General features: G+C 59.9%; 2 protein-coding genes and 1 long non-coding RNA gene across 15 annotated transcripts in view; 2 read left to right on the top strand and 1 right to left on the bottom strand.

The window, feature by feature from the left end:
* MECP2 (methyl-CpG binding protein 2) overlaps positions 1-11,649 on the top strand; it is a 61,078-nt gene extending 49,429 nt beyond the window's left edge. For all 9 annotated transcript variants that reach the window (XM_082376385.1, XM_082376384.1, XM_082376381.1 and 6 more), the window contains 2 exons: positions 43-393; positions 1,692-11,649. In XM_082376385.1, coding sequence (XP_082232511.1) covers positions 43-393; positions 1,692-2,775 — 1,435 coding nt within the window. In that variant the 3' untranslated portion in view covers positions 2,776-11,649. The remainder of the gene's footprint in view (positions 1-42; positions 394-1,691) is intronic.
* On the bottom strand, positions 10,025-12,627 carry LOC309620268. The gene is made up of 2 exons (XR_014239494.1): positions 12,175-12,627; positions 10,025-12,056 (listed from the first exon to the last, which is right to left on the bottom strand). It is a non-coding gene; the product is annotated as an uncharacterized lncRNA (long non-coding RNA).
* A 1,281-nt stretch (positions 12,628-13,908) lies between these two features.
* Positions 13,909-22,267, top strand: IRAK1 (interleukin 1 receptor associated kinase 1). 5 transcript variants are annotated; one of them, XM_082376376.1, is made up of 14 exons: positions 13,910-14,171; positions 14,265-14,432; positions 14,577-14,708; positions 14,828-14,931; positions 15,083-15,271; positions 15,422-15,486; positions 15,670-15,784; positions 16,463-16,581; positions 17,071-17,278; positions 17,611-17,676; positions 18,878-19,114; positions 19,658-20,084; positions 20,563-20,727; positions 21,178-22,267. In XM_082376376.1, the coding sequence occupies exons 1-14, from the start codon at positions 14,036-14,038 to the stop codon at positions 21,237-21,239; spliced, it is 2,193 nt and encodes a 730-aa protein (XP_082232502.1). In that variant the 5' UTR covers positions 13,910-14,035; the 3' UTR covers positions 21,240-22,267. The 5 variants fall into 5 exon arrangements, with proteins under 5 accessions (XP_082232500.1, XP_082232501.1, XP_082232502.1 ...); XM_082376377.1 differs by having other exon boundaries at positions 13,912-14,171; positions 20,584-20,727; XM_082376374.1 differs by having other exon boundaries at positions 13,909-14,171; positions 15,083-15,486; positions 20,584-20,727.
* Positions 22,268-22,369: the final 102 nt, after the last annotated feature.

Below are 22,369 nucleotides of genomic sequence, written 5' to 3'. Positions count from 1 at the left end.
GTGTGTTCTCCGTGATACTTACGTACTTGTTTAACACTTCAGGGAAGAAAAGGCAGAAGAACAGGATCTCCAGGGCCTGAAGGATAAACCTTTGAAGTTTAAAAAGGTGAAGAAGGATAAGAAAGAAGACAAAGAGGGCAAGCATGAGCCCCTGCAGCCAGCGGCCCACCACTCTGCTGAGCCAGCAGAGGCAGGTAAAGCAGAGACCTCGGAAGGGTCGGGCTCGGCCCCAGCCGTGCCAGAAGCTTCGGCCTCCCCCAAACAGCGGCGCTCCATCATTCGCGACCGGGGACCCATGTACGACGACCCCACTCTGCCTGAAGGTTGGACCCGAAAGCTTAAGCAAAGGAAATCTGGCCGCTCCGCTGGGAAGTATGATGTGTATTTGATCAAGTAAGTAAGGGTGACTCCTGTTTCTACAGAGGGGGGAGGGCCGGGTGGGTGGGGTGTCAGGGACCGGTGCTAAAAAAACTGATGGGGACCCCTTGGAGTGGTAGCTCTTTGCTGCTCATTGATCAGGAAAATGTGTGTGCGTAACCCCACCTCGGGTCGGGGGCTTCAGTAGTGACCACCGCTTGCGGGCACGACGAGGTATGCTTGGAATGACCGCGTACGTAGGTCAATGCCCTGAGTGAGATGTCCCCGGGGAAGCAGAGTGTGGCTTTCCTGCGCCCGCCGTCAAGGCCTCATCTGGAGCTGGAATAGCAGTAGGGCCTACCCAGGGCCTCAGTGAGGGCACCAGGAGAGGCCGCCTGGGAAGCAGTGAGGACGCAGGGCCCTGCTGTGCACACTGGCCTGGGCTGGGGGTGCGAGGGAGCTCCCTGGGCGTGCTGCCATCCCCCAGCTGAGGGGCCCTCCTCAGAACCTGTTAGCATCTTCTTTCTGGAACAGTCCTTCTCTGACACTGCGTCATGAACCCGAAGGAATAGGAGTTCATAAGGCTCAGTCTGCTCTGTGAATCATGTTGGGACAGATGGGCTCTCTGATAGGGCCTCTGGGGAGAGACTCAGATGGGCTCCGTGTGCCTTTCCCACTGTCCCTTGGGCCTTTGTCCAGCTGTGGGCTGGTCATCGGGTGTTACCTGTTGGAACAGAGTAACTTCGAAGCCAGAGCTTCAGAGGACGAGTGTGAATGCGTGCATTTCAGTTCTTCCCCTTAGATGGTTCCAGAAAGGTTAGCAGTTTTCAAAGGCTGCTTTCAGACAGCCTCATTTAATTCCAACAACTCAGAAAAGGGTGAGCAAAGCGTTATCCTACTGACGGATGAGGAAACTGATTCCAAGAGAGGCTAAGCAGCGTACCCGAGTTCAGCCTGACAGCTAGACAGGGTCCCCAGGCCAGACCCCTTTGGGGGCCAGAGGAGCTCGGTGGCCGGCAGCTGCTCGGGGGCATCCAGGCAATAGCTGCGGAGCAGGCAGCACCAAGCCATTCTGGCATCAGAGCAGGCCTCGCGGGCGCCCACGGCCGTTGGGCAACCCGATTGCTTCCTGTATAACCGAGGCCGCAGCTCCCTAGTTTTAGCTCATCTCAGCTTTTCTTAAATGTGACTCTTGCTCAGCTGCGTCGTCGGGCATGCCAGTTGCAGAATGCCTCCTGTCAGAGGGTTCGCCACCACCTTCTCCTCTGCCCCATCTCTGACATGGCTGTGGAAGCTTCTGATTATTCTTTGTGTCTCTCCGTTTGTTCCCACAGTCCCCAGGGAAAAGCCTTTCGCTCTAAAGTGGAGCTGATTGCGTACTTCGAAAAGGTAGGCGACACCTCCCTGGACCCTAATGATTTTGACTTCACGGTAACTGGGAGAGGGAGCCCCTCCCGGCGAGAGCAGAAACCACCTAAGAAGCCCAAATCTCCCAAAGCTCCAGGAACTGGCAGAGGTCGGGGACGCCCCAAAGGGAGCGGCACCACGAGACCCAAGGCAGCAACATCAGAGGGCGTGCAGGTGAAAAGGGTCCTGGAGAAAAGCCCCGGGAAGCTGCTCGTCAAGATGCCTTTCCAAGCTTCGCCGGGCAGCAAGGCCGAAGGGGGTGGGGCCACCACGTCGGCCCAGGTCATGGTTATCAAACGCCCCGGCCGGAAGCGAAAAGCTGAGGCTGACCCCCAGGCCATTCCCAAGAAACGGGGCCGAAAGCCGGGCAGTGTGGTGGCGGCTGCCGCCGCCGAGGCCAAGAAGAAAGCCGTGAAGGAGTCTTCCATCCGGTCTGTGCAGGAGACCGTGCTGCCCATCAAGAAGCGTAAGACCCGGGAGACGGTGAGCATCGAGGTGAAGGAGGTGGTGAAGCCCCTGCTGGTGTCCACCCTTGGCGAGAAGAGCGGGAAGGGACTGAAGACCTGCAAGAGCCCCGGGCGGAAAAGCAAGGAGAGCAGCCCCAAGGGGCGCAGCGGCAGCGCCTCCTCACCCCCCAAGAAGGAGCACCACCACCACCACCACCATGCGGAGCCCCCGAAGGCGCCCGCGCCACTGCTCCCGCCCCCGCCCCCGCCCCCACCGGAGCCCCAGAGCTCCGAGGACCCCGCCAGCCCCCCCGAGCCCCAGGACTTGAGCAGCAGCGTCTGCAAAGAGGAGAAGATGCCGAGAGCAGGCTCGCTGGAGAGCGACGGCTGCCCCAAGGAGCCAGCTAAGACTCAGCCTGCGCTCACGACCGCCGCCGCGGCCACAGAAAAGTACAAACACCGAGGGGAGGGAGAGCGCAAAGACATTGTCTCATCCTCCATGCCAAGGCCAAACAGAGAGGAGCCTGTGGACAGCCGGACGCCCGTGACCGAGAGAGTGAGCTGACTTTACACAGAGCGGATTGCAAAGCAAACCAACAAGAATAAAGGCAGCTGTTGTCTCTTCTCCTTATGGGTAGGGCTCTGACAAAGCTTCCCGATTAACTGAAATAAAAAATATTTTTTTTTCTTTCAGTAAACTTAGAGTTTCGTGGCTTCAGGGTGGGAGTAGTTGGAGCATTGGGGATGTTTTTCTTACCGACAAGCACAGTCAGGTTGAAGACCTAACCAGGGCCAGAAGTAGCTTTGCACTTTTCTAAACTAGGCTCCTTCAACAAGGCTTGCTGCAGATACTACTGACCAGACAAGCTGTTGCCCAGGCTTCTTAGGGTGCGCCTGCACCTCCCTCCCACCCAGCCCCCCAACGTGGTCGTTAGGGACAGAGAGCACTTGAGAGGACACTCCTGGTTTTGGTGCCGTTGGCGCCCCAGTCTCAGCTCTCCTCCCCCCACCCTGCCGGCCTCCAGCTCCCCCCGCCTCGCCCACTCCCACCCACGTCGGGACAAGGAGGTGTGAGGCAAGAGAGACAGGTGGATCCTTTAGAGAAGATGCGGATGGCCAGTGGCTATAGCCCGTGTGATCCCACCTGTGGTGGCACAAACCTGGCCCCACGCCAGCCCCAATCCAAAATCGACAAGGACATTTCACAGGACGGGGAAGTAGCACCTGTTCGCCCCAGTTCTGGCCTGGCTAGGAAGGAGTCATCCTTTGAGCCGCTGGGTGTAGACTGGCCTTAGCCAGAGGAGACGATGGCCCAGGGCCGGCCTCCCGCGGGTGGCGCTAGAGAGAGGCCGCCAAGGCCGCAGGACAAGGCCCAGGCAGGCAGGCCCAGGCTCCAGACCGCCGAGCGCAGCGGGCCAGGCGGAAGGGATTCCTAGTCGCTCAGAGCAGTTGTGACTGGTAGTTAGAGCCTTAGTAGATGGGGCAGGGGGCCAGGGGGAAGGAGGGGGAAATGTTCTTCCAAAACTTTCCAATTCTAACTCCTCTAGGGACAGCTTAGAACTATTTGCACTATTGAGTCTTCATGTTCCCACTTCAAAACAAACACGCTCTGAGAGCAAACTGGCTTGAATTGGTGACACTTTGTCCCTCAAGCCACCAGACGTGACGGTGTTGACAACTACCTGGATCTGTATATACCTGCGCTTGTTTTAAAGTGGGCTCAGCACATAGGGTTCCCACGAAGCTCCGAAACTCTAAGTGTTTGCTGCAATTTATAAGGACTTCCTGATTGGTTTCTCTTCTCTTCTTCAATTTCTGCCTTCTTTCATTTCATCCTTTCACTTCTTCCCCTCCCCCCTCCTCCTCATTTATCCCTTCTGTTCCAGGCAGCCGCAGTGCCCAACTGTACCCTGAGCCGACGCTGTCAGCTCAGGGTCCCAGAGCTCACCCCACCCTTGGCCTTCCTGCCGTCAGCCCCAGCCCCCCTCCCACCCATTCTGAGCCCTGAGGAAGCCCCAGGCTCTGCTAAATCCACCTGGCCCTAGTGCCTCGGCCTCTCCGAGGGGCAAGGGAGTGGCAAGGTCTTGCTCTCCTAGGAGTCCCCTTCCCTGGTCAGACCCCGGATCCCAGGCCTTCTCAACCTTCCCACTCAGCAGAAGTGGGGGAGGGAGAAGTTGGGCCTGATATGGATTTCGAAGCCAAGGGCAGCACAGAGACCCACTGTGGCCTGCCAGTGTCATTGAGTGGCCCAGCCCTGACCTTGGCCTCTGCCGGACCGGCTAGGGGCGGGGCGGTCGGGCGGGGCGGCAGGCGGAACAAGCGCAGACGCCCCCGCGCCCCCTGCCGCTGCTCCTCAGAGCGCAAGTTCTTTTCTGCTGGGCCCCGTGTGGCCTCTGCTTGCGGGAGACCGGGCGGGCTGGTACCTCACGCATCTCCACATGTGCACCAGGGCTGTGGTGTGGGCGCGTAGAGGCTTGGGCTTGTTTTGGGGTGTTCATTGACCAGTTTCAATTCAGGATCCCGTGCTTTCACCCTCTGTTCAGGAAGTCCTTATCTAACTGCATATCTTCATCATATTGGTATATCCTTTTCTGTGTTTACAGAGATGTCTCTTATCTAAATCTGTCCAACTGAGAAGTACCTTATCAAAGTAGCAAACGAGACAGCAGTCTTATGCTTCCAGAAACACCCACAAGCACGTCCCATGTGAGCTGCTGCCATGAACTGTCAAGTGCGTGTTGTCTCGTGTATTTCGGTTACTGTGCCCTGGCTTCCTCACTGCGGTGTAACCATGAAGGAGTGAAACGTCTTAGAAACCGTCTAGCACTTCCTTGCCAGTCCTTAGTGACCAGGACCCATAGTTGACAGTTCCAATCAGTAGCTTAAGAAAAAAACATGTCTGTCTCTCCCAGAATGGTTAGAAGCAAGGGAGTTTGCCCCGTTCTGTTTGTGGAGTCGTAGCTGGCCTTTCTAGCATTTTTGTATCCATTTCTTGATGCTGCAGAAGCAAGTCCCACAACCAAACCTGCTCTGCTGTCGACCCTCCGGGCTTCACTTATGACTCCTCCCCAGGAAGGGCTGGGGGTCGGAGTAGGGGGAGAGTCCTTCGGGGTCCCTCTTCCTCCAAGGACAAAAGGCTCCTGACCCTGCAGTGGCCTCGCACTCCTGGTACCCCCAGAGGACTCCTATTCACGTGAGCACGGTGTCCAGCCCGTTGGTCGTGGGGGCGCCATCTCTTTTGCTCGGTCAGGTTTTTAGGCATTAATTACACTTTTCGTCCAGTAGAATGTGGCTCCTGGGACCAGCATCAAGAGCTGGCCTCCCCATCGGCTTGGTACCATCTGGTCCTGGGCAAAAGAGAGCTGGACCTGCCATGCCCCCCTTTCACCCATAACAGTTCATTCTGGGGCTGACTGGCATTGGTGGTCGAGAACACAAAGTTTCAAGTGTCATTTTCTTTGGGCTTGGCCCGACCTGCAGCCTCCCTCACTCCCCAGCTTCTTCCCCTAGAGTTTCAAGGCTGCAGGTGGCGCCTGAGGCACCTTAGGGTTTTCTCTCCCCGCCCCCCTTTCTTCCACATTCCCTGTTCCCCAAATAAAGGCATTACTAGTGAGTCATCTTTGGGCAGGGGCCCCGAAGCTCCCATACCACCTCTGTCCTGGAGTCAGGTTGACAGGAGGTTGGAGGGAAGGCCTAAGCCACGGAATTCTCCCCAGCTGTGTCTGGCCCGACTTGGGGGTGTGACCTCGGTTTTGTGTGTACTTGAACACCATGAAGATCGGGGGCCATCTCTTAGGGACTGTGTAAAGAAGGCAGGAATTGACCGACAGCTTTCAGATACCCGTGGGCTAGGTCAGAGTCACGTTCGGTCTCCCCGGCCCTCATTCTGGTTATTAGTGACTACCTCCTCTCCTGACGGAATTCTGTGTGTCCTCAAGCTCCTCCCACCGTGCCCGGCCCAGCCCAGCCCTGCCCGTTGGTGGGCTTGTCCTAACCAGTGTAATTGCTGGCCTTGACACTGCAGTGAGCTGGGGACACTGGGCCACAGCCAGGCTCCAGTACAGCTCCCTTCCGCTGCTGCTGTACTCCCGTATCAAAAGGCACAGGAGACACCCAGAAATGCCACGGCCCCCAGTCCGTCAGTGCCAAACTAGCCAAGGACCCCACCCCCTCAGCTCCCCGGAAAGTGGAAGCCGTGGTGGTGGCCCGGGGACGCCGGAACGGCCACAGCCAGCACCTGACTTCTACTCCTGAGACCCCATGCCGGTGCCGGCACCAGTCTTGTTTAGCAGTGGCATTCCAGGCTAGAGGCCACAAACGGTGGCGGTGGGACCTGGAACAGCCCCAGATGGTCGCTTGCCCCTCTGCCTAGCTTGTCATCGTTGTGATGGCCATCGTGAAGGAGAGTACTAGCCAGAAACAAACCGCCACGTTTAGTGGCAAAGGAGTTTCCTTAGCTGACGGGACCTCTGGATCTTAAGTAACTTTTAATAAGCAGCTCAAGCCCAGGAGGGAACAGAGGGTGTGAAGTGAATCCACCAGGTGTGGCCGCCTGGATCTCCTGGAACCCAAGTGGAGCCTGGCAGCTGAGCTCTGTGCCCCCTTTCCGGAGCGTTCCTGCCAGGCTCTCTGGGGTGACGGGGCCAGGGGAGGTCACAGATACCAGCTCTAGCTTTGTCCAGCCATGCCTAGCAGGGTCGTGGCCCCAAATTGTTTCCTGATGCGAGTTTCCCACACGGGTGGCCCAGGCCATCCAGACCTCGGGAAGTAAGCTCTCTCTAGAGCCCTGTGTGCACTGGCCTAGCCGGTCCCCTGAGTCCTGGCCAGTGGCCCCGGGGTCGGGGGGGGAGCATGGCCACGTTACCAGGCCTGTAGTAGAACCCCTGCTCTCTTGCCCGACGGCCCCGCCACGTCGTGTTCTGGCTCTTAGCTGCTCTCTGCAAGGGCCCCATCTCACTTCTCTTCATCCGTGAACCCGTCCACTCGAGGGGTTTGTTGAGTCTCGGTTTTTGCTTCTTTCTCTTTTAGAAACTCTTACCAATCTTCAGAAAACATAGTGTAATTGTTAACAATTCTCTAGGATACTGCCTCCCCCAGGGTCTAAAGTTCCACGTTAAAGGGGAGAAAAGTGAACACTGAAACCCCTTGTCTGCAATTCAGAAGGAAGACCTAAAAAACATGTAGCAGGAAACTACATTTCGATGTTTCTGAATGAGTAAGAGCAAGCTTTTGCAAAAACGCTGATCTAACAGTCCTTGGAGCCTGGCCCATTGTGTGGCAAGTGCTGCGGGTGAAGGGGAATCCGGCCTGAAACTGCTGGATCTGAGCCTTAGGGCCCTCGTGTCACTGGAGAGCCCATCTCTCCGTGGGTAGCAGTCCCTGAGGGCTCAGCGGCCACCCGGTCCTGGGAGAAGGCCTGCCTGTCACAAAGCCGCAGGAGCCCAGCTCTGGGTGTGGGAAGGAAGGAGAGCGCTCACCAGTGAATCCGAAGGCCCGTGACCTTCTCCCTACCCGGCACCACCTGTTCCTTGCTCCTTTCTGATTTCCGCAGAGCCTACCCCAAGTGCTGATTTGTCAGGCAAAATAAGTTCTAACTAGGGTGATGTCTCCTCCCCAGCCTCTGCCTGCGGTGCGGCCTGCCCCCAAGGACAGCCCCCGGCTCTGCTCTTCTTGGGGCCTGGGTGAAGGGGTGTGCCCCCTCGCCCCTCACCCGCAAGAGCCCCCGGGGCAGAGGGAGGGCGGGGGCGAGGACCCTCACGGAGGGAAGTCCAGCTTTGCGTTTCAGAACGTTTGGGAAACTTGCAGGTTACCTTTGCTGTGCTAGCTCCCCCCTCTGTCTTCCCTCTCCTCAGGTCCTGCTCAGCAGTGAGAGAAAATGAAATCAAAAGGCCACAAGGTTTGGCTCCTGCCCACTGGTAGTCCCTCTCCCCACGGTGTTTGTGTGTCAAGTGACAAAGCTGTTCTTCCTGGTGACCCTGATTATATCCAGTATCTTATAGACTATACGCATAGACCTGCTTGGTCTCTTCTATCCTGGGCTTTTGTTTTGCTTTTTAGTTTTGCTTTAAGTTCTTCTGTCCCTTTTATTTAATGCACCGACTAGACACACAAAGCAGTTGAATTTTTATATATATATATCTGTATATTGCACAGTTATAAACTCATTTTGCTTGTGGCTCCACACAAAAAAAGACCTGTTAAAATTATACCTGTTGCTTAATTACAATATTTCTGATAACCATAGCATAGGACAAGGGAAAATTTAAAAAACAAAAACAAACAAAAAAAACACAAAAAAACAAAAACAAAAACAAAAAAAACCAAAAACAAAAAACAAAAAAAAACCGACAAATCCGTCTGCTGGTCACTTCGGTCCAAGCAGATCCGTGGTCTTTCCTCGCTTCTTTCAAGGGCTTCCCAGTGCCGAGCAAAGGAGGCTCCGGGCAGCACCGGGTTTTGCACTGTTTCTCCCGAGCTTGTGAGAGAGGCTCCAGGGTGCCACTGCGGAACGGCTCATTTCAGTGGGTGGGTGCAAGAGTGCTCCCTGGCTCTGGCAAAGCCCGGAATGGCACTGCCTGGTCCTCTTCGATCTCTGGGTGGGCCAGCTGGAGTCCATGGGGGTGGCCTGGTCCCCCCCACGCCTTCCAGCGACCCGGTCCGAGTGATGGTATGTGGAGAGCCGGCTCAGCGGGCCTCCCCACCGGCAGGGCCCCCGCTCTGCCGAGTCTGGGGGCTGGAGGGGAGGCAGAAGGCCGTGTCTTGTCTCTGAAAGTGTGAGCCGTACCAGGTAGAACACCAGGGACCCCAGAACCACACGTGAGGTTCGGTGGGTCCCCTCCAGGAGGTAGCGAAGACTCCAGAAATGTCCCTTCCTCTTCTCCCCCAACCTATGAGTAATTGCATTTGCTTTTGTAATTCTTAATGAGCAATATCTGCTAGAGAGTTCAGCCGTAACAGTTCTTTTTGATCATTTTTTTAAGTAATTAAAAACACCAAAAAAAAAAAAATCCAGAAACTTGTTCTTCCAAAGCAGAGAGCATTATAATCACCAGGGCCAAAAGCTTCCCTCCCCGCATCATTACTTACTTCTGAGGCCTGAATCCAAAAGAGAAACACTCGTAGGCCCTTTGGGTGGCCAGGCTCCCCTCGGGCCCCTCGGAGGACCTGGGCGGGGGCAGCTTCCGGGCCCGGCCTGGGGGCTCGCCCCCGCCTTCGTTCAGTATTAGCGGTGGGTCCCTGCCTGCTCTCCCACCCAGCCCGGGGCCGGGGGCAGAGGGGGCCGCCGCCGCTGCTGTCCGGCCTCGCAGGTGGGTGTCCGCGTTACCTGCGCGCGTGCTTTCTGCCCGAGATCTGAAATCAGCGCCGAGCTAGCCTCACGCGGTGACCTCTCGCCCTGCCCGCCCGACGCAGCAGGGCCCACCCAGTTCAGTGTTTCTGGGGAGCTGGACGGTGGAGTGCAAAAGGCTTGCAGAACTCGAAGCCTGCTCCTTCCCTTGCTACCAAGGCCTCCTTTTCCGTTTGAGTTGTCACTGCTTCAATCAATAACAGCCGCTCCAGAGTCAGTAGTTGATGAATATATGACCAAATATCACCAGGACTGTTACTCAATGTGTGCCGAGCCCTCTCCTCGCGCTGGGCTCCGTGTACCCGGACACTGTAACGTGTGCTGTGTTTGCGCTCCTCCCCCTCCTCCTCCACTCTCCCCTCGTCTCTCTGGGGTTTTTCTGTTTGGGTTTGGTTTGGTTTTTATTTCTCCTTTTGTGTTCCAAACATGAGGTTCTCTCTACTGGTCCTCTTAACTGTGGTGTTGAGGCTTATATTTGTGTAATTTTTGGTGGGTGAAAGGAACTTTGCGAAGTAAATCTCTTCTGTGTTTGAACTGAAGTCTGTATTGTAACCATGTTTAAAGTAATTGTTCCAGAGACAAATGCTTCTAGACACCTTTTCTTTACAAACAAAAGAATTCGGAGGGAGGGGATGGTAACCGAGACGAGAGGGTCTGTCCTTTTTCCCCAGGAGGGGAGATCCAAAGACAGAACCCCTGCCCAGATCAGCCAGAAGCCACCCAAAGAAGTTAAGCCTAAAGCCAACGGACCGAATAGCTGATGTGCTGCCATTTGCGAAGTCAGAGCAAAACCAGGTTTTGTTCCACTCAGTGAATTCTTTTGCGCCCCCCCCCGCCAGATTATTAGCATCATTATTATTTTTTAAGGACAGACAAAGTTGATGTTCCTGCAAGGGGAGCCAGGGAGGGGTGTGAGCACAGCCAACCTCGCCTCGGAGGGGAGAAGGCTGGGGTGGGCCTGAGGGGCGGGGCTCAGCCAGCCGATGGCCATCTCCCTGGAGACCTCCACCGAGGCCACAGGTCAGGTGTATGTTGACAGGGCATTACTGTTCAGGGCACCATCATCACATCCCACCCCATCCCGCAGTGCACGACACTAACGTGACCTCTCGATTCCCCTGCTTTCCCGGACGAGAAGATGATGGTGGAGGGGGCACACTCCCTTTGCTGTCATCCGATCCCCAGCAAAATTTGGACATGAGAAACCCCCTTCTTGTTTCATGGCAAAACCCGATCCTCAAAGAAGCCGTTTACCTCCCATTGTTTAGGGCTGACGGAACAGGGACGGACGTGTGCTCCCTTAGCGCCCGGGGGGGCCCCTCCTCTGAAAGGCAAGAACAGTGCTGACCGTAGTGGCCATTTGTGCATGGGGCTTAGGAGTGGGAAGAACCAGGCAGGGCTGCTGCCCCCTCCTGAGTCACAGGGACACAGGTCGCCCTGTGCAGAGGGAGCTGGCTCCAGCCCCGAAGCCCAGGAGCCCGAGCAAGGGCGGGAGAGGTGTGCGTGGGGCGTGGGGAGCCGCCCAGGACAGACTTGGCTGGAGATGTCTCCAGAAGCCCTCTATCGCATTCACCTTCAGTTTTTGTGTTTTGGGACAATTACTTTAGAAAAATAAGTAGGTCGTTTTAAAAACAAAAAATATTGATTGCTTTTTTGTAGTGTTCAAAAAAAGGTTCTTTGTGTATAGCCAAATGACTGAAAGCACTGATATATTTAAAAACAAAAGGCAATTTATTAAGGAAATTTGTACCATTTCAGTAAACCTGTCTGAATGTACCTGTATACGTTTCAAAAACACCCCCCCACTGAATCCCTGTAACCTATTTATTATATAAAGAGTTTGCCTTATAAATTTACATAAAAATGTCCGTTTGTGTCTTTTGTTGTAAAATCAAGTGATTTTTTCATAAGGTTCTTTTACTATTTGAAAAGATGGGCAGCACGCAGTTTTATTTTATTTTTGTAAGTTTTTTAATACGTGTGAAAGCCAAGAATACTCAGCATGCCTTTCTAAGTGACGCGTTCGCACCTTTTGTTGGGAAGTACTGTATCCTGTGCTGTTAGCATTCTCGATAAATCTCTCTGTGAAAGTGACTCCAGGTCTGGGCTTTCATTATCAGACAGCTCCTAGGACAGCACGGTGGTGCATTTCCTGATCCACTCTGGCTGTCCCCGAACACGCAGCAGCCAGCCGCTTTTGGGGGCGGCCACGGGAGGAAAGGGCAGCCTGCGCCCCGCACCGGCCCCTCTCGGGGCTCCCCGAGGGCCAGGGCAGGGCTGTCCCGTCGTCCTGGACGTGCCGGATGTGCCGAGGTGCTTTTGGAAACCCCCCAGCCCCTCACCTCCAGCTCTGACTCCTCTGGTGCCTCCCGCCCGAGACCCTCCCATGGCCTCTGCTGACCTGGCTCCGGCTGCCCGTGTTCCCTGGCTTCCCGTGAGGCTGTGGGCGCTCAGGAGCTGGCGGCATCCCCACAGCCGTCCTCCATCAGGCTGTCGATGGCCTGGAGCGGACGACAAGTTCTCCTGAGTCCAGAATCACAAGCACATGTGGACACACCTACTGGGAGGAGCACGAGACAGTCCTGGCCTGGAACATTCAAACAAAGGGTTGAAATTCACCTGTGTGCGTACTGAGCTTCCCTCGGGTGCCAGGGCTGTCCCAGGAGCTGCAGTCCAGCAGTGAGCAAGTAGGACCAAGTAAGTCCCTGTTCCCTCAGTGTGTGCATGCCCAGTAATTTCCCATCCTCGGCTCGGTAGTCTCGGTAAGGGCTGTCCCCGTGGGAAGCCACTGGGGCTCAGGGTGTGGCTGGCCTCCTCTTTGGGAGTGGCCGGCATTGGCTGCAGCTTCTAGGAAGAGGCTGCAACGGAGGCCCATCTTGGGTGGACCTGTTTTCTGGAAAGAGCCCTAAATAAGTCTGTGGACGGACAGCCTGGGGGCGGGGAGGGGGGTAGTAGCCCTCTGGGGTCAGGATCCAGAGGGCAAGGGGGTGGCCAGGGAAGACCTGCTGCCTTTCAAGCGTGCATCCAGCTGGAGAAACAAAAGAGGAAGGCACCCTTACTGCTTTGGGGTGGGGGAGGCAGATGAGTGCCGAGGCTGAAGAAGGACACACCAGGGATGCCAGGCACAGCAGGGGCTGCTTGAGCTCCACCTTCGCGTGAGGGCCCCGGAGCTGCAGGTGCAAACTCGTGGGTGCGGGAGCCCTGGCGCACTCTTGGAACCCCGAGGAGTTCTGGATGGCTTAAGGCTGCTGATGTGTGCAAAGAGCCAGACAGAGGTGGGCAGGAAGGGGCCACAGCGTGACAACGGTGGAGCCCGTGCGAAAAAGCCGGGATCCCATCGGAGGGCCTCGGGAACCGAGGGAAGGTCTTCAGCAGGAAGTCGGTGTGGAGTGATCTGTCCCTAAGGAAGACCCCTCAGGCAGAGATGAGGCAGGGAAGCCTCTGGGAAGCCAGCTGATCTAGGTTCATCTAGGTAGGAGGTAGTAGAGGGCAGTGGGCCTGTGGGGAAGAGACGGACTCCAGAGAAGTTCAGGGGGGTGACAGGAAAATGGTGGCTGCTGCAGCAGGGTAGGGAACAGAGAGTCCAGAGAAGTCAGCGGCTGCAGAGCCTGGTGGGATGAAGGTGGGGAGACGTCAGGCTGGGAACGGAGCTTGGTGCCTGGTGACTGCTTCAGAAAAGAGAGTGGGAGCAGCCGGAGCCTGCCATCCTCACGTGTGACAAGAGAGAGGAGGGACAGCCAGAGCTGAAGGCCTGTTTCTAAGACATGTAAACACGTTTTATGTGCTAGTGGGAAGGAGCCAGCGAAGAAGGAAAGATGGCAGATACTGCAAAGACCTAACAATCGCTGGAGCAGGTTCCTGAAGGAGCGGAAAAGATGGGATCCAGGGCCCAGGAGGTGGGTGGAGATGCTCTGAGCTTCCAGACCGTTCTTCCTGCACCCAGCCTCGCGGCCAGCTGAGTGGAGTCAGCCGGGAGCCTTTGTGTGACACCATCTGACCCTGTCCCACCTGGATCTCTTGACCACTCTCCACAGCCTCCCGCATGAAACCGAAACTTCTGAAGAGGACCTCCCAGCGTCTCTCACAAGGCCCGCTTCTAGCCTTTCTGGAACGCCTTCGCCCTGCCCGTCGTCCCCCGGGCCGAGAACCGCTCTCCTCCAGCCCTTGGGGCCCTGCTCAGACGGCTCCTCCTCCCGGCAGCCCGCCCCGCCCTCCTCGCCGGGCTCGGGGGCGCTGCCTCCGCCGGGAGTGACCGCGCGCGGCGCCCCCGTGTGGCCGGGACTCGTGACGGCGGCGGCGGCGGCGGCGGCGTCGGGGGACCTGGCGGAGGGCCCGGGCACCGCCCCTTCCGCCCCGCCGGGCGACGCACGAGGCCGGCTTAAAGGGGAAGTGAGTCAGTGTCCGCGGACTCGGCCGGCCGAGGCTCGCGCCCGCCGCGGCCCCGAGAGGCCCCGGCCCGGCGGCGGCGGCGGCGGCGGCCATGGCCGGGGGGCCGGGCCCGGGAGACCCCGCGGTCCCCGGCGCGCAGCACTTCCTGTACGAGGTGCCGCCCTGGGTCATGTGCCGCTTCTACAAAGTGATGGACGCCCTGGAGCCCGCCGACTGGTGCCAGTTCGGTGGGTGGTGGCGGGCTGGCGGGGTCGGGGCGGGGCGGGGCGGGGGGCGCGCGGGGCCCGGGCGCCCGGGCCTGACGCACCCCCGCCCCGCAGCCGCCCTGATCGTACGCGACCAGACCGAGCTGCGGCTGTGCGAGCGCTCCGGGCAGCGCACGGCCAGCGTCCTGTGGCCCTGGATCAACCGCAACGCCCGCGTGGCCGACCTCGTGCGCATCCTCACGCACCTGCAGCTGCTCCGCGCGCGGGACATCATCACGGCATGTGAGCGCGCGGCCCCGGAGCCCCCGGGACTCCCAGAACCCCCAGGACCTCGGGAGGGGGGCCGCCCAGGGCCTCCCCTGGAGCTCCTCCCCCCCCCCCCCCCCCGCCTGGGCCTAACAGCCCTTTCCTTCCTCTGCTTCCCAGGGCACCCTCCCGCCCCCCTTCTGCCCCCCAGCGCCACCGCCCCGAGGCCTACCAGCATCTCTGCGCCTTCTGAGGCCGCGGCCCCCAGCCCCCAGAAGTTGCACTCGTCGGCCTCCACCCTCCTCTCACCAGGTAAGGCGGCTCCCGGAGGTTGGCCTGATGAACCTGAGGAAAGGAGCCCCTTGACACTGGCCACAGCTGTAGATCCGGCCACTGGTCTCTGCCTGCCTCTCACTGGTGTCTTTATGAAGCTTTTCCAGGCTCCCAGGCTCATTCTGACCCCGAGCTCGGCCCTGTCCCAAGCCCTGCTGCCCTCCAGCCACCACTGCCGTCGCCAGCCCCTTCCTGTATCAAGGTAGGTGGGTCCTGCCCCCACCCAGAGGTTTGAGACAAGCAGTGAGAAGGCAGCCTTTCGTACACTGGGGAGCCCCAGCCAGCCCAGCAGGGGTGGGCTAGGCAGAGGGGAGGAGGCGGGACCTCACCTGATCTGGGGTCTCTTCCCACAGCGGAGCCCGGAGAGCCCAGTGTCCCTCCTGCAGGGGGCCCACTCCTCTTCGTTCTGCTGGCCCCTCCATGAGATTTGCCAGGGCACCCATGACTTCTCAGAGGAGCTGAAGATCGGGGAGGGCGGCTTTGGGTGTGTGTACCGGGCCGTGATGAGGAACACGGTATATGCTGTGAAGAGGCTGAAGGAGGTGTGTGTAGCGTCCAGGCAAAGGCTCTGGAAGGCTATTAGCCGACCCTCACTTTTCTGGCCCTCCCCCCACTACCCCACACGGCTCCTTCAGCCCTCTGATTTCCCAGTCCAAGGCCCCCGCCCCTTGCTTGTTCTGGGCCCAAAACAGGAGGCAGACCTGGAGTGGACCACGGTGAAGCAGAGCTTTCGGACCGAAGTGGAGCAGCTGTCGCGGTGAGCCTGTGGCATCCCTCGTGGTGCGGGCAGCGGGAGAGGCCCACCGGGACCGTGTGTCTCCCAAAGGCTGCCAGGCTCAGGCTAGCTGAGGAACCGGCAGGGACTGTCCCCACGATGGCCAGATGGAAGGCGTGGTAGATGCTGGGGGCCAAAGTGCTCAGACCCCACTTTTTCAAGCAGGTTTCGTCACCCAAACATCGTGGACTTTGCTGGCTACTGTGCTCAGAGTGGCTTCTACTGCCTTGTCTATGGCTTCCTGCCCAACGGCTCCCTGGAAGACCGCCTCCACGTCCAGGTAGCCTTACCTGGCCTGGCACGTTGCATCACACTTGGCACCCGGGCAGAGCGGGACACGGGGCCTGGGCTCTCGGCCTCTGCGACCGGGGCCCCTCCCTGCTGCTCCCGCATGCCCAGAGGCCTGGCTTGTGGTGCCTCTGAAAGGGGGTTCTGGACTCGGAGTAGCTTGACTCGGGCTTCTCCCCTTTGCAAGCAGGGTAGTGGAAGGGTCACGTCAGCATTGCCCTGAGGGAAGGAGGCGATGGACAGCACCGGGGCCCCATCTAGGGAGGCACCCACAAGACGCAAGGGCTAACCGAACACAGGGCAGGAGCATCTCTAACCTCACGCTGAAGGGCTCAGGATAAGCGTGCTGTGTGTGGGGAGGCGGGGAGAGAGCCTCCGACGACATCCTGATCACCCCAGAGCCAGGACTGCCAGAGTCTGTGAGGGGTCCCCAGGGCATGATCCCGGCCCTGTGCGCTGTGCAGAGAGAGCACCGCAGGAGCTTAGTCTCCACTCTCTTCTGAAGTAGTTCCTGGAGACTTTGCTCCTCATTTTCCAGAAGGGGAAACTGAGGCCCAGAGAGTCAACTGCTCGTCCAGACCCCTTGGTGACAGGTGGAGGGAAGGATGGGGGTCAAAGAACAGTGGCCCGCAGCCTCCCCTCTGCCCCCTTGCTCCTTCTGCACTTCCAGACCCAGGCCTGGTCCCCTCTCTCCTGGCCTCAGCGACTGGACATCCTTCTGGGCACGGCCCGGGCAATTCAGTTTTTACATCAAGACAGCCCCAGCCTCATCCACGGAGATGTCAAGAGGTGACGAGGGGACACAGCCAGGCCCCCGGGGCCTCTCAGAGTGGCAGGAACATAGTCTACGGCAAGGGGTGTTGCTCCCAAACCTTCTGCCGGCAGGGAGCCGTGGTGCCTGCTCGCCACGGCCCGCTGTCTGGGCCCAAGAAGCCTTGCCCTGAGCGCCCCCCATGAGAGTAGGCCTACCCTCTCCCGCTCGAGACTCAGGTGGGGGACGTCAGGGCTGGGGGCTCTGAGTACCCGGCGTGGGACAGGTGTGGAAGCAGAGGCCAAGGACGGGCCCCACTGATGAACAGGGGCTGAGCTGTGTGAGCGTGCTCTGGGGGCCACGTGCTCGGAGCCCCAGGTGGCTGGAACGCGCAGGCGCACCAGCCACTGTCTGTGGGCGAGATGCAAGTCGGCAGTCTGATTTTGTCACGACCAGGCAGGTGGGGGGGGGTCACGGAGTGGACCAGGGCCAAGGCCGGGCCGACACCACTCCCTTCCCTCCCCAAGTTCCAACGTCCTTCTGGATGAGAGACTGATGCCCAAGCTGGGAGACTTTGGCCTGGCCCGTCTCAGCCGGTTTGCAGGCGCCAACCCCAGCCGGAGCAGCGCTGTGGCCCAGACTCGGACTGTGCGTGGCACCCTGGCGTACCTGCCCGAGGAGTACGTCAAGACGGGGAGGCTGGCCGTGGAGACCGACACCTTCAGTTTCGGCGTGGTGAGCCACTGGGCCCTCTGATGGAGCTTCAGCTCCAGGGCCCCGTCCTCCCCGGTGCGGGCCACTTCCTCGGTCCCGCACCTCGTTTCACGGTTGTAGTTTTGAATCCTTTTGTTTCAAGTGGGCCCTCCAAACCGCCAGAGCTTTAGTCCCACGGCTGCGGCTCTGTCCCTGCTGGGAGTCGGTCGTCGTGTGCCTGTCTGAGGGATGTGCCCCTGTCAGCCCCGGTCCGCGCCCAGCAGCCTCTTTGGGGTGGGCACCCCCATCCACTGTGCACCCCTCCCCACCCAGTGGCCCTGCCTGCCCCGCCCTCCAGCCTGTCCTCTCTCCAGGTGGTGCTGGAGACCCTGGCTGGCCAGAGGGCTGTGAGGATGCACGGTGCCCAGACCAAGTACCTGGTGAGCCTCCCGAGGCAGGGCAGGGAGAAAGGCAGGCGGGGAGGGAGACAGGGAGGCCGGGAGGTGCTGCTCCTGGCGACAGACAGGTGTAGAGCCGGAGGGCGGAATGATCTGGAACGCAGTGCCCCACGGGAGCCAGCCTCTGCCGCTGCTGACTCATCCTTGAAAATAGGCAGGACCCCAGACAGCTTCATTTACCTTGCCGAGGAGAAACCTGTCTGTCCTCTTGGATGCAGTGGGCCTTTCCAGACCCCGCCTGGGCTGGGGGTGGGCGAGGAGGGCCCCAGCCACGGTGGAAAACAGAACAGGGCGGGCGCGTGGGGACGGGGGAAGCTGTGGCAGAGAATGGGGCCGCCTCTGAGAAGCCCTCCTGGGTGCTGTGGAGCAGGTCCAAGCTGCCCGGGGCCTGACCAGCTCCTCGCCAGGCCCGTCTCCGCTCGCTCTCCGCTCAGTCGGCGCGTGTGCTTCACGCTTTACAAGCTGGTGTGTTTCCTGGCCTTCTGCTCCGGGCTTGGGGCTATTTCTGTCCGTTGCCGGGTCTTGGTGGGTCTGTGCCAGAGCCAGGCAGCCAAACAGGAGACGTCCTCCACGTGGGCCGCTCCGCCCGGTGTCAGCACCGCCTCGAGCAGCGCACCACACTCCTCGGGCCTGACCGCTGGTTCTCTGTGCCACAGCCAGAGTGATCTTTCGTAACCGTGAGGAGACTGTGGAAGCCCCTTTACCTGCCCGCCACCAGCCCCCTCTCTGTCCTCCAGACTCGGGCCAGCTCCCCGATGCCTGCCCCAGGGCCTTTGTAAGAGCCTTTCCCTCTGCCTGAAAGGCCACCCCCACCCCCAACCCCAGTCTTTCCTCCCAGTCTTTCCCCTGTCAGAACTCAAGGTGGCCTCTGGTCCTGTTCCCACCCCTCTCGGCTCCGCCCTCTCCGGCTAGTTCATCCCTTTAGATCCCCGCTGAAGTGTCTCTTGCTTGGGCCCCAGTTGAAACCCCCGTGGGCCTCCGTGCCGCAGTTTCCATTGGTTAAGAGGCATGTCGGTGCCTCTCCCCTCCCAGGAAGTCAGCTCTGTGAAAGCGGGCCCGGGTGCCGTGTGTGTGGCTGGATCCCTGGGGCCTGGGGCACCACTGGGCACCAGCGACGAGGGTCTGGGGGCCACAGCAGAAGGCATGGCCCCCGGTGACCACACTCACGTTACGTGTCCCGCAGAAAGACCTGGTTGAAGAGGAAGCCGAGGAGGCTGGGCTGGCCCTGAAAAGCACCCAGACCACACTCCAAGCAGGTCTGGCTGCAGATGCCTGGGCTGCCCCGATCGCCACCCAGATCTACAAGAAGCACCTGGACCCCAGGCCTGGGCCGTGCCCACCAGAGCTGGGCCTGGCCCTGGGCCAGCTGGCTTGCTGCTGCCTGCACCGCCGGGCCAAGAGGAGACCCCCCATGACCCAGGTAGTCCTGTGAGGCAGGGGGAAGGGAAGCAGCTGAGATGCCAGCCACCCGTGGGGGACCGTGGCCTGCTGGAAATGCCACATTCCTGGCACTGCCGTGTAAGGAGCCAAACACAGCACCTCGCAGACCTCTTTCTTGAGGAAGTCTCCAAATGTTCCTTGCCTGCCTGTGCTTCTGCTAGGAGTGGCCGGAGCGCCACTGAACCCCGCCTGGTACACAGAGGGAGGCGAGAGGCTTTACTGCGCCCCCTTCTGGGTGTGCTGCGCCACTGCATCTACCTTTTTGAGTCCCCTCCCCATCACCCACCTCTTTCTCTCTGAGAAGACGAAGAAGCCCCATTTGAGGGCATCAGGGCAGCGAGGTTCGCTTCCTAGAAGACAGAGAGAAGCCATTCTAAGTCCTTAGCTTTGGTGGCTACAGCTCTCTTCTTCGTCCACGACCCGGAGCCGCTGTGCGGTTTGACTGCCTTCTGTGAGGACCGTGACTGGTCTCCGCGGCCAAGCCTGGGCCGCTCGCCCTGAGAGCCCCTCTCCCTCCTCGCAGGTGTACCAGAGGCTGGAGAAGCTGCAGGCGGCAGTGGCAGGGCCGTCTCTGGAGCCAGAGGCCGCCAGCCGCAGCCCCCCTTCCCCTCAGGAGAACTCCTACGTGTCCACCACTGGCAGTGTCCTGAGCGGTGCCAGCCCATGGCAGCCCCTGGCAGCGCCCTCGGGAGCCCTGGCCCAGGCTACGGAGCGGCTGCAGAAAGGCGCCAACCAGCCCGTGGAGAGCGACGAGAGCCTGTCTGCTGCCCTACATTCCTGGCACCTGACCCCGAGCTGCCCCCCGGGCCCGGCCCAGCCAGGCAGCCCTGGCCCAGGGGCCGCCGTGTGGCCGCCAGCACCCCTCGGGCAGCCTGGCTGTACTCAAGGGGATGCCACCCGAGAGTCGAGCTGGGGGAGCGGCCCGGGGCTCCAGCCCACAGCTATGGAAGGTACCTGGGGACACGTGCCCAGAAGAGGGACCAGCGGCCTCCTTTGGTGGCAGTCCCCATCTTCCCCACCCCCGGCCTTCTGGGAGGAGAGAACTGGGGCCTACCGTTAAGCTCCCTGTGTCCTTAGCAAGTTCCAGGCCACTGTCTTGGGGAGGCCCCCCACCCGGCCTTGGAAAGGCCCACCGAGGACGGTCCCGTGCCGTCTCATCTCCCCGGACCGCGGCCCCAGCTGGCTGAGGAGAGGCCAGGAACTTGCTCCCCGGAAGCCGGGGGCAAGGAAGGCCGAGTCCAGGACCAGGCTCCAGGCCCAGCAGCTAGCCAGGGCCCTGGCACGGCCCCTTCCAGGCCCCGCTCTCAGAGAGAGCGCTGAGGACCTCTGTCCTTCCGAAGGGCAGGGAGCTGGGCTGGGGACCGGGAAGGCTCATGGGGCCAGAAGTGTCGGCAGGGAATTCCAGGGCCATCGGCCCCTGTGGCTCAGGGGGCCCTCTCTCCACCCCAGGACCGCTCTTGGGCAGCTCCTCGTCGTCACCGCCCCCCCAGATTGTCATCAACCCGGCGCGACAGAAGATGGTGCAGAAGCTGGCCTTGTACGAGGATGGGGTCCTAGACAGCCTGCAGCTGCTATCGTCTAGCTCCCTCCCAGGTACCCCCAGGACCGTGCTCTGCGGCCGGGCAGCTGGCCTCTGGGCCACTCGGAGCCTTCGTTCTGATGGGGCCCAGGTGGGGCCCCCGCTCCCCGAGCCCGTCACCCCCTCGAACGGCAGCCGGGAGCCCGGCCGGCCCCCACGCCTCCTTTGGGAAGTCGTGTATCCTGGGTACAGCCCTGTCCGAGCTCCCTCTCCTCCTCCTGACGACACGCACCTTCCCTTAGCCTGGGGGTGCCAGCAGCCCCCGCAGCCACGGTCCATTCCAGGTGCTGTTCGAAGAAGTGCTGCTTAGGAGCAGAAATCGCTAATTCCAGAGAGCGCCCCGGGACAAGGGGGAAGCGCAGCCCAGCCCTCGAGCGCCGGGACAAGGGGGAAGCGCAGCCCAGCCCTCGAGCGCCTCCTCCTGTTTGCTAACCGACTGGCGTTTCTTCCCCCCCCCTCTGCAGACTTGGGCCTGGGGCACCAGAACAGGCAGGGGCCCGAAGAGAGTGATGAGTTTCAGAGCTGAACTGTCCGCCTGGTCAGATCCCTAAACCCGGAAGTCAAAGTTCTCATGCTTGGAAGTTCTCACAGCTCGCGAACCCTCGGCAGCCTTGGGGGCTCCATCCTCGCAGAGGAGGGCAGGTGGTGGCCCTGCTGCTCTTGGGGCGTGGGCACAGGCAGGGCTCAGGGCCCCCCGGGCCGGCTGCTGCTGGCTGTCAGTAGGGCAGGACATCTCAACAGCCTGCCTTCAGGCCAGCATTCACGGGAGAGGAAAGCCGATGTCGTTGGAGGGGCCGGTGGCGGGGAGGAGGGCAGGTCTGAAGGCTGCTGGCTACACAGGCCAAGGAGGAGAGGTGAGTGGTCCAGTGGGACTAGCGGGGCGCCAGCTCCCCTGAGAGCTGGGCGGAGCTTCTGCAGCCCAGGCCTACAGCAGCAGCCCTTAGCCCTTCTTTTCAGACCCTGCTGAAGCCCTGGGGAAAAGCAGCCACTCTGATGACAGGGGCCGATGAGGCCAGGGGCCCTCCCAGCTGCTTGTAATTGGGAAGGGGAAAGTGAGGTGCGGCTGTCCCGTGGTTCAGTCCACTAACTAGAAGCGGGCGTCCTGGGAGGCCCCAGCGAGTGCAGCAGCGCCTCCCAGCAGGCCGGCGTCCGCAGGCTTCCCCAGGGAGCCGGGAGCCAGCCTAACGGGCCACCGCGCCAGGTCGGGCTCCAGAGGCCACAGGCTCAGCCTCAGGCCCGGGCACTGCTTGTGACAGAGGGGCCACTACCCCAGGTTTGGCTAGGCCCAAGCCTTGTGTTACCCGGACAGTGAGAAGCCCCAAGACAGCAGGAAGTTGGGAGCAAGACAGAGAGGAAGGAAAATGAAAATGGGACTCGTATTTTTAGAAGCAAGTCAGCATTCGTGTAACTGAATGTCTTTGAAAGTAGCCCAGGGCTGTAGCACAGGCTTCGAATGATTTTGTGTCTGCAATCATGAGTCACACTACATGCCCCACGAAGCTAGGCATTGGTGAAGTCCAAGTTGTCCTGGAGTAATAAAAACTTACACTTTGATCTCTGGCTGTACTTGTAGGCTTTGTGGCACTGAAAGCCTTGAGCTTTTCCAGAGCTTTTCATCTCAGTGTTCTTGACTGTCCAAACCCAGAGCCCAGCCTC

This window comes from Balaenoptera borealis, assembly GCF_965194805.1.
Source record: "Balaenoptera borealis genome assembly, chromosome: X".
Taxonomy (NCBI): domain Eukaryota; kingdom Metazoa; phylum Chordata; class Mammalia; order Artiodactyla; family Balaenopteridae; genus Balaenoptera; species Balaenoptera borealis.
This window is presented reverse-complemented; position numbering and strand designations above follow the sequence as displayed.

Coding starts and splice junctions, on each gene's coding strand:
- IRAK1 (XM_082376374.1), top strand. CDS start 14,036: ATGGCCGGGGGGCCGGGCCCGGGAGACCCCGCGGTCCCCGGCGCGCAG. Junction 14,172..14,264: donor CGCCGACTGGTGCCAGTTCG/GTGGGTGGTGGC, acceptor CCCGCCCCGCAG/CCGCCCTGATCGTACGCGAC. Junction 14,709..14,827: donor CTCCACCCTCCTCTCACCAG/GTAAGGCGGCTC, acceptor GTCTTTATGAAG/CTTTTCCAGGCTCCCAGGCT.